The sequence below is a fragment of the Nyctibius grandis genome, chromosome Z (assembly GCF_013368605.1).
Source record: "Nyctibius grandis isolate bNycGra1 chromosome Z, bNycGra1.pri, whole genome shotgun sequence".
NCBI classification, from domain to species: Eukaryota; Metazoa; Chordata; class Aves; order Nyctibiiformes; family Nyctibiidae; genus Nyctibius; species Nyctibius grandis.
The window spans coordinates 62,774,690-62,787,543 of NC_090695.1; the positions used below are offsets into that span (position 1 = coordinate 62,774,690).

Genomic DNA, 12,854 nt, shown 5'->3' on the forward strand with positions numbered 1-12,854 from the left:
GCCTTCCCCTAAGGCATAGTAGTAACCTTTGACACCACCAACAGTAGGTAAACCAGCAGAAGTTACGATAAGAAATCAGGCTTTTAGAGGGAGGTGTTTACGTGTTGCTTGTGCAGTTTATGCTGATGTTAGATGTGCATTTAAAGGTTTTACTTGACTCATTTAATCATTCCTCTGCTGACAAGGGTTGGGGTGGAAAGTGATGGGTTTCCATGGAGAGCTGCGTAGTGGGGGCAAAAGGGGTTTAGAATCAAATTACACGAAACCAGGCAGAAATGGTCAATGCCTGCTGCTCCCTGAATTTGAGCCAAAGGCTGTGCAGCACGCGCTGCTGGCGGCGGGGCTGAGCGGAGCGCTGCCGCTGCCGGGGCGCACGCAGTGCGCGCCCTTGCACGGTCGGCGGAGGCGGTGGGGTGCGAAGCGCGGCTTTCCAGGGGCCGCGACCACTCAAGGTAGCCGCGGGGCGCAGCCGGGACCCGGCTGCCCGCAGAGACGCCCGGGCGCCGGGCCGCGGCGCGGCGGCAGGATCGGGGAGGGAGAGCGGGGGGGGAAGGAAGGAGGGCCGCGCCGGGTGCCCGCCCGGGCGGGGCGGGGCGGGGCCGGCCGGGCCGGGGCCCAGCGCGTCCCGCCCCGTGGGGGCGAGCGGCGGGCGGGGGCAGCGCGGTCGCCGCTGCCGGGGCGCAGCTGCCCGCCCGCCGCCGGGCGCTGTGTGCGCGTACGGGCCGCGCTCCTGCCTGCCTGCCTGCGCCCGCACACACACACACATCCCCGCCGTGCGCTGCGCATCCAGCGCTGCCGGTGGCGCCCGCCTGCGGTTTCTCCGCGGGCGCCCAGGTGGCTGCGCGCCGCGGCACTCCCCGCCCGGCCCAGCCCGGCCCGGCCCGGCTCGGCACGGAGCTCCTTGTCCTGCCTGCCGGCGTCCCGCGGGCGCGGAGCTGGTGGGGATGGGTGGGAGGATGCGCCTGAGCAGCGTCTGTTGCGTTTTCTACCAGCTGTGCGTGCTGTCAAGCGGGCTCGCCTCAGGTAAGTGCGCGCCTTCCGCGGGACGGGGCCGAGCCTCGGGGCGGCCTCCGTGCCCCGCCGGCTGCCGGTAGCCTGGACCTGCCCGTTGTTAAGCGGCTTAACAGCTGTTCCCATCCCCAGTAGCCGATCGGTGGTCAGATAATGTGAGGGTGCATTGCAATGCGCTCGTCCATACGAGATGCTGATTTTCATACGCAGCCCTGTCATCTCAGCAGTGCTATTCCTAGCGTGTGTAGGATGGATGTGTAAATAAAACTGCCTTGTGCCTCAGGCTGGTGGAGATTGTGTGTAGTCATATGTTTATAAACATAATGCTGGTATGTTGGGAATTTTGGTTGAATTGTGATAAGGTGTATGTGGTACGCAGGCATCGCTAGTTAGTAATTATAATTCAGCTTGATTATAATGATAATGATAATACAGCATGTGCATGTGTCTGCCACTTGGACGTGCACTCGCAAGTGTGCAGCCATGGGGCGCATGTGCGTTTGGCTGCACTTTTGAAATCATAGTGGTTCTTGCAAAACATGCTGTGAACAAAGTTGAAATTTTCAAATTTTTTATTCAGGTTTTCTCTGCTAAAATAACAAATATTTTTTAGCTGTATGAAAAAGTTGCCACTGTCTAGACGATGAAAGGTTTGTGCAACTCTTCTTGTGTGGAGGTGGTGGTCATGAAGAAGAACATCCCCAGCTACTGGTACAAACACAACTTATGAGCTCCAGCTCTCTCTCAGTGTTTACCAGGACCCTGGTGTGTCCCAGACCCTGAACAGGCACAGAGACATATAGCGGCTGGCCTGTCTGGCATGTGTGAGGACAGGATTGAAAAGGCCAGATGGAGCCCACTGTATTTTGGTTGACATACTTGGTGGGCTGGGAGCTAGAAGGAGCATGTCATGGGGGGCATAGGGTAGGTTTCTGGCAAGTGCTGTGTGTTGCTTGGTGCTTCACTCATTTAAAGCATCTGCTGGCCTTCCCGCAGGTCTCCATGCTTCAGAAGAGACTGAGGAGTGGGAGATCGTCTTCCCCGCACTGTGGAGCAGGGGCCAGCAGGAGCCGGCGGGTGGCAGCGGTGCTGGTGGTGGCTGCAGCGTTGACCCCAGCTGTGGGAACCGGAGCAGCACCCTCAGCTCCTCCGTCACACCTAGCCCAGTGGCCAGTAGTTCCCGGGAGGTGCGTTCAGTCTCCTCCTTGGTGGAGGGGCAGGCACAGGCTGTGGGGGAGGTGGCAGAGGAAGAGGACACTGAGGATGAGTATGAGTCTCAGGAGTTTTACCACTGGTCCCCTCTGCCCCAGGGGTCTGGTGCTGCCTCTCAGCTGCCACCACCACCATCCCCCCCGCCACCACCTCCAGCAGAGGATGGAGATGAGGTGCTGCTGAGAATCCCAGCTTTTGCTCGGGAGCTCTACCTGCTGCTCAAGAGGGACAGCCGCTTCCTGGCTCCTGGCTTTGCCGTGGAGGAGCGGCTTGGGGGTGAGGGCAAAAGCCCACCCGCTGCTGCACAGTCGCAACCTGAGAGAGCTTGTTACTACAGTGGTGCTGTCCTCCGCTACCCGGGCTCCTTCGCCTCCTTCAGTACCTGTGGTGGATTGGTAAGATGTCCTTGCATGCAGGGATAGCACAAAGGTATCCATCCAAGTGTCAGCTTCATCTGCTGCTTTTAACTCCCATCCCTTTCCTGAGGTCTTTCTTTCATGTCCTCTTGGGTCCTATCTCTGTACTTATCCTTATTTTTAACCATTTTGCCATTCGTACTTTTATTACCGCACTCATAATTTTTCTCAAATCCTACTTCTTCCTTTATCCTGTAAGGTTTTGATGTTCTTTGTCCCATTTCCAGATACACTTTCGTCTCTCAGTTCCATATCTTCTGTTTTTGGATCTCCTTTTTATTCTTATGCCATTCTTTCTTCAACTTTTCTCACCTCCATCCCTAATTTTATCTTGGTCTTCAGTGTGTGCTTGTAACTATTTATCTCCATGCTCACTCTCCTTCCTTTTCCCTGTACCATCATATGTCCTCCAGTCCAGCACAGATGATACAGTGAGTCCATTTATTCTTCATTCCCATTCTATATTTTAAAATTATCTTTCAAATCTGTGTTATCTTCCTTATCTTCTACGTCTCAGTTTTCAGACTGTTCTGTCTTTCCTACTTCTGCCAATATTTTATGTCTGCTTTCTCATCTTAATTATTCCTTTTCTTTCATTCCAGTCATCCCTTTGGCCTTTTTTCTCTGCCTCACAACTTACCATATGTGGTACCTGTAGTTACTTGGATTTGGGACTCCATACCCTTCTTTTCTTTCAGTTCCTCCACTGAAGTATGCAATGAGTATGTTCTCAGCAGAAATGTTAATACAGTCAGACCTTTTGAATGGCCATTACTTCTGTGGCATACCTCCCTTATTTAAAATGAATTTCACCTGTTGTAATTTCTGTTGGAACAATTGTGATGTTTGCCAGATAAAGACGAGAATTGGGCACACTGACAACAGCAGTGGTGATCCACTGAGCTGCAATCCCAAGGTACTTGGAGGTGGATAGAAAGAGTAGAAAGCAGCTGGGATGATGTAAAATGCTGGCAGGATTTAAAACAAAAACAATTATTACAACTATTATTCTCATTTTGGGCCTTTATATAGCATCACAACTGCACACGCCTGCAGCAGTTTTCAGAATATAGAATACAAACAGTAATGGTGCTAGGGAGAGTTAATATCATCATGACCCTGGGATTTTTGGGTGGCTAGATGGGTGTAAATCACCACAATCACGTGATAAATGTTTTTGTGCATTTCTTTCGGAATTTGAACATCTAACTTGTTCCATTGTTGATTCATAAAGATATGCCTGCCTGATTTTTGTTTGCAGGATCATGAAGTGAAACCAGGTAAGATGTGGAAATTTTGACTGCTTGTTCATTTGCCTGTTTGGACTTACTCAAAAGTCAAAACCGAAACTGAAAGTAGTGGAGAGGGAACATATGTGGATTGACATCAAATAAAATATTTGCACTCCTGCAAAGTGAAACCGCCAAGTTTCACACAACTCTAACTGGTTGGCATCTAATTATTGACATTTTGTCAGATTTTCCAAAGCATGTTAGCAGAATTAATTGTGGAGAAAAATATTGAAAGTCAACTGAAGGTGGTTTGAAAGCAATCAGGTAGAGGATTTTTATGTTCTGGAAAAGCATCTGACTTCTGTACTCCTTGTTCTTGTTAGAATTTTACTTCCTTCTATATTGTGTATGGGTAAAATTAGGTTAAAGAAGATCTTTGCAAAGAAATTTGTAGAGATAATTATCACAAATGTCTGCTCAAAAGTGATGTATGACATTGCATATGTGTAATTCCTTTGACTTCATTTATAAATTGAAATTAACTGTTTAAACATTAGTAATGTTTGGTTCAGATAGACTTTTCCTAGTAGCATCAGCTTACTCCCAGCCTATCGGCTGTCTAAGCACGCATGTGCCCAGATCATGTTGTCCATTCAGAAAGCTGCAGCTGAAATATAAACTATACTATGTATCTCAAAGAAAATTGGAAACTGTTGTTGCTGTTGACTGGTGTTGTAGTGATCCTCAGCTGCATGGTCTTGTTTGCAGTGAAACAGTTAAGCAGCCGTTCTTCCTGAGAGTGTTGCTGCGTCAGGCACATAGTTAAAAAAATTGCACGGTGCTATTATGTCAAAGTTGTCATAACAAATCTTAAGTTATTTGTCATTCTTTATTCAGTCATTGCTTGGGCTCTATTACATATGTAAGTTGCTCTGTTTCCAAGAGTTTTGAAAAAACATCATACATACGTTGCATATTCCATCCTCTTTCCTCTAGGCCTTGCCCTGCAAAAAGAGCCAAGCAATATTTCAAACTACATCTTCTCTTTTAAGATGTAAAAATCCATTGGAATTTCAACCTACAAATATTTTATTATGGTTACCTCAATTACAATTTATTTTTTCATTTTAAGTATAGAGAAATTTCAGTGAAAATATCGCATGAATGTCTTAGATATACTCTCATTTCAAAGCCTTGCAAACTTTGGGTTAGGATTATTAGACTGCATACGCTTTGGAAAGCCAAACAAGGGGGCTGTAAGTCCCTTAATATGCAGCTTAGATTGCACTCAGCAATTTTTATTTTCAGTGTGAAGTACAGCATCTCGGTCTAACAACAAAACTTACACCATTCTGCTCTTTAGATAGTAGCCTTTTAGTGAATCTCTTCATTCACCAAGGAAAGTAACTGTAGTCTGACAGACAACAGTGATTTTGCCACACAGGAGGAAAGGTGATGAAGTGTAAAGGCCAATAGAAAAGGTTTGGCCATCGTATGCAGGGGAGGGGCGTCTATGGCAGTACAGATGTGTGGCTGATGCCGCAGGGCTAGTTTTGTGAAAAGATACCGGATCTTCAATAAAATGAAAAAAAGGCCTTGTATGAAATTGTTGGGTTAGGATGTTGGCGTTGCTTCCAACTTCTTAAGGCATGGAGAGACCTGACATGCCAGTGACATTCAGGAAATTGAAAAAAATGTCTGTGTAGAAGTCTTAGCGGCTCCTTGTATGGGCAGAAAGACAGAGGAATATTGTTGCAGATGTTTGGTACCTTATCCCATTGAAGTGGGATTTAGATGCTTTTTTTAATACTTCACTTGTTGCACTTGGGTAAAGCTTGTAATGTACAGCACACCATTAAAACTTCCCCATATTTCTTATTTCACAGTGCTTGAGAGCTTCAGTAGTGCGGTTTTTCTTGAGCTGTTCATCATAAGCCAGTATGGAGGAGTGATAGTAATGGGGTTCATAACATACCATGTTAATAGAGTGAATATACAAGTGAAAAATGAGAGCTGTACTCCCAGATAATTACTAACCAAATTCTGACTGCCAGCATTGGCTTCATTTGGACGCCTATCTTGACAAATGAAGGAAACATAACTCAGTGGATATTTTCTAATAAAACTAAAGACTGAACATATGCATGGACTGTCTAGAAACTCCATCACCATGGCCTTGGTGTAATCTCAGAGCTCACATGATCAATGGTGACAGCCCTGTCCAACTACTTGGTAAAACTCTTGTGGATTCTTACATCCTTTTGTAGCTCATTGGTGCTGCAGGAAGATTAATAAGGTGAGGTTTCCAGGAATGCTCCATCTGTATGCTGACTGCCTACTTGTTCATCGTTAGCCAAATACCAGGATGTTAGCAGTCCTGCTGATGTCAGTGTGACTGCTCTTCTGAAAGTGATGAATTGCAGAGCTGGACCATTAATTATTTAAATGGTCGTTTCTACTGCTTGTTTGTGTTTTGCCATAATATTTGAAATAAGAAAAAAAAGCATGTCAAATGTTATTGAACAGTTTTATTTGTAACTGGTAATATATATAACTTACAACTGGTAGTTCTCTCAGAGCATGCTGTAGGAGAAACTTACTGTGGACTTAGAATTAAGAAATCTGCCTAATGCTTCTTTACCAATGATCTGCTCTGCTGCTAGCATGGAAGTTGAAGTAGTCTCACTGCATTTCCCCAAAGAGAGCTGTAAACGTGGCAGATGTGTGCTTTATCCCCTACTCCTCTCATTTCAGAAAGAGAGGCATTTAATGTCATTTTTTCTCGGCACTGAATTGCTTAAGTAGTACTGTATGGCTATGTGATGACAGGCAGGGGTTTTCCCAATGTTTCTTTTCGTTTTTAACTGAAGCAATCTGCAATAAATCAAGAACAGCTAAGTAGAGAAAGGGTTTGATTGTCTTCTTATGCCTAAAGTGATGGGATATGTTTAGACTGTTAGGACATGCAAACAGGAGCAAAGGGATACACAGGATGGACAGGAGAATGCAGCTCCATACAGCTATGCTGTTCATCGCAGCATTTAGCAGGTTGTCTAACAGAACATGTGTGGACATCAGCCTAAACAGACAGCATTGCTAGCTGGGTTAATTTAGTGGAGAGAAGCTTTGAAATTTGTCTGTGTGGTTCTACATTTTCACTGGATCTTAGGAGTGTGAAATGGTCAAGAGCATATTTAGAGTTCTCTAAATCCCTGAACAGTCAGTATCAAATACTATTTGCAATGAAAATTAATGTGCATTTTCCCAGTGACTTGAGTGGGAGCAAGTCTTAACACATCTCAAATCCAATCCAGGGAAGAGCTCTTTCTAGAGAAGTGTACAGTACTTTCGTTAGGCCTTATTGCCATTAAAAATCTGACCAATAGTTTGTAGACAAGTAGTCACAGATTTACTCTAGCTCTTATGCATGCATTTAAAGAGCACTATCCAAAGCAATGCTGCCAGCATCAGCAAAAGAATGGATGTCAGTAGTTCTGTGTCATGCAGAAATGTGCAAAATATCATTGGACAACATTTTAAAAAATACTTTTGATGGTAATGTCCTACTTTTACAATAAAACTGAAATACATTAGGATGTGAAAAAAACTGCATGCCTTCTTTGGCTAATGGAATGCTCGTGTGGTACTTCAGTAAGATTTGAAAAAAACCTGAAGCACCTTTACAAGAGATGTATGTTTTTTTTACTTCTGACACAAACTGTGTTTTGAAGATTAGTGCTATTAACTAATAGTAAAAGAATGACACATGATGAATTAAAAATATTTTAGATTTTTTAGGGTATTGTAAATTCACATGACCCTTAAATTCAGGACATGTAATAGAGATTCTACAAAACTGGAATTTTTTATTTTATACCTATCCATTGAGGACTGTCTGACTTTACAGGTTGTCTCAGACAAGCAGAATGAAATTGTCATAGAACAATAGTAATAAAATAGAAGTTATTTTCTCTAAAATTCTGCACACAGTCGTTTTTGAGGGTAGGATTCAGCCTGAGAAAAGGCTCAATCTTGTTTTGACATCTTTCTTACTAGGGAAGGATTTTAACCACAGTGTTTCAACATTTTTATATGGGAAAACTCCCAATCAATACAGTTCTTAGTTACACTTCCTAGTGATTCCTGCGATGAGAGTACTGTCTGACATGTGTGCTTGAATTTGCAAAGTTTTGGAGAGCTGTACTGAACTTCTGTGTTTTAGTTGTACCGTTTGTTTCACTGGCAGTGCAATGCTTAACCTGCTGCAACTCCTTTCGTGGCATAGGGTCAGGCTGATTCGGAATCATAGATTGTTTGCATTGGATGTGAGTAGTGACCCTGACATTTGCTGTCCAATGCACATACAAGGTAAATCCTTGCTTTTATGAGCATCCCTGCTTTTGTGGGGCTCTTGGAGCAGGGGCTCAGGAGCAACTCATGGGCTTCATAAATTGCCCTGGGAAGCTGTGCTGTTACAGGTTGTGAGCTCCTGGTGTAAGGCTCTGAGACTTCTTAATAGACTTATTGCTTCAATCAAGCTGGAGAGTGACTACCCCATTACACATCCTGGACCGCACAGTACCAATATACAAGTCTGGAATGGGTTAAATACCAAGCCTTTTGCCAACCAAAAATAGTACCGCTGCCTCCCCACTTCAGTGATGTTACAGTTACACATCGGTAGTGAGTAACTTCCACACCAGATGCTTTTCCAAAAGAAACTGGAGACAATTACAGTTTCCTTTGTGCTGAGGGTAAGCATTAGGAAACAGAGATCAGCAACAATTTTTCATAAAAGGGGAAAGAAAAAAGATTATTAGCAATATTCATGGTCCATTTGATACATACAGGCTAAAGTTTGACGTTGCAGGAGGAGGATTATAAAATTAAATAGGATTATCCTTAAAAGCTGCCAGGATGAAATGAAGTACACACTCCTTCCTTCTATACACCCAGCTTCCTAGGATCCTGAAATGAAAGAAAGGACAAATACAAGCAGTAAAATATGTGTTTAGATCCCCTCTTAATGACTAGGGCTAACTCAAGACAGAAGGATGTGGGAAATCACAAGTGGGTTTTTTGGAGACTTTTTCAGTTACCTATTTAGAATGCTAAGCTCTATTTCTTAGCGCACAGTCTGCCTACTGTTGCATTGTGAATTTGTAAAGAAATGAAACTTTGCTGAGAGGGACAGAAATAAATATGTGAATGAGCGTACTCTGTGAGTATCCCTTACTGAGAGGTCACAGGTTCACCAAATTCTGCTTTGTTGACTTTTATTTGTGTTTTAAACATCTTTAAATGGGCAATATAAGATTCGTAATCAGTAGAAATACGTGGAAGAGGTAGGGCACGAGTGGAAATGTCAGCCCTGAACAGAAGGCAGCTTTGTTCTCTTATGAAAGTGGGTTTCTTTGCAGAAAAAACAGAAGCACCCCTGGGAAAATAAAGTGTTGGACTAAAATTTGGGCTTCGCACCTCTGCATAAGCTAGAAGAACTAATGAAATGTGGTGTTGCTCCTGGGAAGATACCCATATTTTCAATGTATGTGTTGAATCTGAGACGAGATGGGTTGTTTCTCCTGGATTTACATGGCAGTGGAATGTGGGAGACAGGAGGGTAGCCAGGGTGCTAGGAAGTCTGGTCTCCAACAGGACAAAACAAGTTGTTTACATGAGGTTACTATGGCATACTTAGGCACAGACCCATCTTCCTCCAGCATAGGCTTATCTGCTCTTTTTGTTAATCTCTGTTATTTTTAAATCTCTTTGTTATAATCTCACCTTGAACATCTAATGAAGCACAGCTGAAAATAGCGTACAGAAGCCAGAGAAAATTAAAATCAAGAAAGTGACTATGGCTAGCTGGAATAACCAGCATATATGTACAAGCAAAGCACTATTAAACATTGCTTTATCCTACCTCAACAGCAAGTTAATTACAAACAGAACTACTAAATATAGTTTACTTTTGTTTTTTTTTCATAGAGAAAAGGAATACTTGAGATGTTATCCCTTTAAATGTTTGATTAGTGTCATTAAGAACCATAAACCAACAAAGATCTATGTAAGGATAAAGTACTAAGAACTCTTTGTTTTTGTTTTCCTTCTTGAGCTCTGATGCTGCAGTCTGTTGCTATTCATCTTTGCCTTTCTGGATGAAACATCATTTGGTTGGATTTTTGTTTTGTGTGTGTGAGAACTCTTGCTAATTGATAAGAAGGATAAGTCTTTTAAACATGGGAACGGTAGTGTTAATGTGAAGCTGGAAAGTTTAGAAAATCAGTTTTGATTTAGGCCGAGACTACATTTGAACTATAACAATCTCAGTTCCTTTAATATCAAACACTGTGGCATGGTATGTGAGATGTTGAGCCAAAATGCCTCAGACCATGTGGTAATGATTCCTTTCTCCTTCTAAGAGCTATCCTATAATCATGTAATCACTCCATCCTGAGACAGGTTTGATTTGTGATTCAATTCCTGCTTATAATAGCCTGCTGTTCCAAAGTGCTTAGTTTCAGTATAAACACTTCCTTTGCAATATGTTTCCAAGCCATAATTAGAAATGAGAAGTATGGTGTCTCCAGAGAAGCTTGCTTTAAAAAAATAGAGGCTGTTGTGAATCACTTGACATCTCTACCCACTGTAATTAAGAAGTATAAAATTATCAAGGTTATTTTGCAAGGTACGGAAGCAAGATGGTAAATCAGAAAAACTGCGTAAGTCCATTAATGAGTAAAGTTTTTGCACTAATTAGTAAAGTTTTGACCCCCTAATTTGAAGGTAACTGCTTTAAAAAGAAAAGACAGAGCACTGCACCTCTCCCAGGTACACCTGTTAAGGTTAGTGAAATGAACATTTTCTCCTAGTCTTATATCACATGATATGTGCCAATTGTTTCTTCTATAGCAAATGAACTAGGATTTTTAAAAGAAACAAAGGTTCTCTGTGTTGCAACCTTTGTAATTCTATTTTAAAAGCACTGTTCTTTTTAAAAGATTTCTTGGACTTGCAAGAATGGACATTCTTTTTGGTAGTTAACGATAGACTGTGACAGCAGAAAAGATACTAACATCCATGATTTCCAAGATGTAATACCATAAAAATAGGGGAGATGGGAAATAGAGATGAAACAATAGAAAGCATCAGGTGTGAGAGTCATTGTAGGGTTGATGGTAGGTGAGGATATTCAAGGAGGAGTCTCTGAAAATTGATGGTCATGTAGAGGTAGCATGCTAATGACGCATGTGTGTCTGCTATGTGATAAAGAGAGCTACCAGGGTAGAAAGGGATGGGTCAAAGGCATTTGGATTTGGGGGAGGATGAGATGTTTGCAGAAGTTCTTCTGTAGAGCATATGCCTTTCCTTAGTTTACTCAGGTCTTTCACTGATGGCTTTAGGGACATAGCATGAGGGTTGGTTGGTTGTGCCTTGTTTAGCAGAAGCAGCAATGTAATGGATAGTGTTAAATATGCTGAGCACGTGCATGTGTGTATTACATTGCATATCCAGACGGTAGTTGGTCAAACTTTTATAAACCAATAGCCCAAAATATCTATATTAGATTTAAAATCAGGTGTACATCTGTTGTGCATTAGCAGTTCAGTTAACCTTTTGTTGTTAACCTGTCATTGCCTGGAAAATCTGGTCTTCTTCATTATTTCTATTGCTTCTAATAATGGCATAAATAAGCAAAGAAGTATTATTTGGAAGGGAAAGAATGAAGAACATTTCTTGTGTTAATTGTAGAACAATGTATTTAGAATGATAGATCAGTATCATAACATTAGTTGCTAATAATACATGCATCTTCACCTAAGTGAACAGAAGTACAATTTTTTGGAAGCCCGTGCTGTGAATGTTTTTCTTGGGTCTACCAGTGCGTCAGACAGAATTATTTTCTGAATGAGTTTTGCATCCAAAAATGTAGGAATGTGCCCAAAACTGACTTGTGAAGTGATTTAGTTTCTGTGTGATTATCCTCCAACAATTGCATATGCTTGTTCTATGATCTCAGCTGTGCTACCTTAAGTTCTCATTACATGTCAGAAGTTTACCTGGGTCAGATCAGGTCAAGCTTATTTAGATAGCAGTATGTTAAGAAAAATACAGGTGTTTCTGCAAGTGATGTTAATTTATCTGGGGACAACTTTTTATTATTTAGTACAGAGTAGATGTCCTGTTCTGTCCTTCTGGGCTTGAGGGGATGCTGGCTGGAAGAAGTGCCCAAGTAATGGCTAGAGCCATTACAGTAATGCCATCTTTTGTATAAAATGTTAAACTGTGCTTCAGATGTGCTTAAACTTCCCAGTGCTCTTTTTTGTCAGTGAGAACAGTGATTAGCCTGGTGATTGGATTGTAACCTTGAAAACTCAGGTGTAACTGCTTCAAGGCTTCTTGTGTGAAGTGCTTTGCTTTTCTTCTGAAGATGGGAGACAGGAAAAAAAGGGATATGATAAGGGACAAAAAAAAAGTTGAATGCCTGTTATTCTGCGATACAGCAGTGGGTGAAAAGTGAGTTCCTATTCTTAGTACGTGCAGGTTAGTAAAAGCCAGGTTTATATACGTATTCTCCGGACTTAATACTTAATTGCGGTCTTGCTTAATTTGCTTTTTAAAAATACTCTTTAAGCATAAAGCTGTCTGGATCTATGCTTCTGTCATAAGCTCTGCACAAAACTCTTCTAAATTAGACAATTTTTTAAATCTTCTGAGAATTTACAAGCTTGTTGGAAGTTAGGGGGCAGGAAGTTGCTTAGGTGTTTTTATGCTTGGATAGATCCCAAATCTCTTTTGTCCTTCTATGACATAAATGGACCTGACCCCAAATATTTATTAAGTAGCATATGAGGGGACTGAAGGAGTTGAAAGATGAAGAGGGTTTACAGAATAAAATGAGTTCAACTGTGCATATAAAAAACTTAGTTTTCCAATTTCTGGCTGATAGTCCTAGTGTGTTTCTCTTTTTCTGTCTGTAGTA

General features: G+C 42.3%; 1 protein-coding gene across 1 annotated transcript in view; it reads left to right on the top strand.

Moving 5' to 3' along the window:
• The first annotated feature begins 956 nt into the window (after nucleotides 1-956).
• Nucleotides 957-12,854, top strand: part of ADAMTS19 (ADAM metallopeptidase with thrombospondin type 1 motif 19) — a 144,588-nt gene continuing 132,690 nt past the window's right edge. The window contains exons 1-2 of the mRNA XM_068423384.1: nucleotides 957-1,023; nucleotides 2,008-2,610. Of these exons, the coding sequence (XP_068279485.1) occupies nucleotides 957-1,023; nucleotides 2,008-2,610 (670 nt within the window). The remainder of the gene's footprint in view (nucleotides 1,024-2,007; nucleotides 2,611-12,854) is intronic.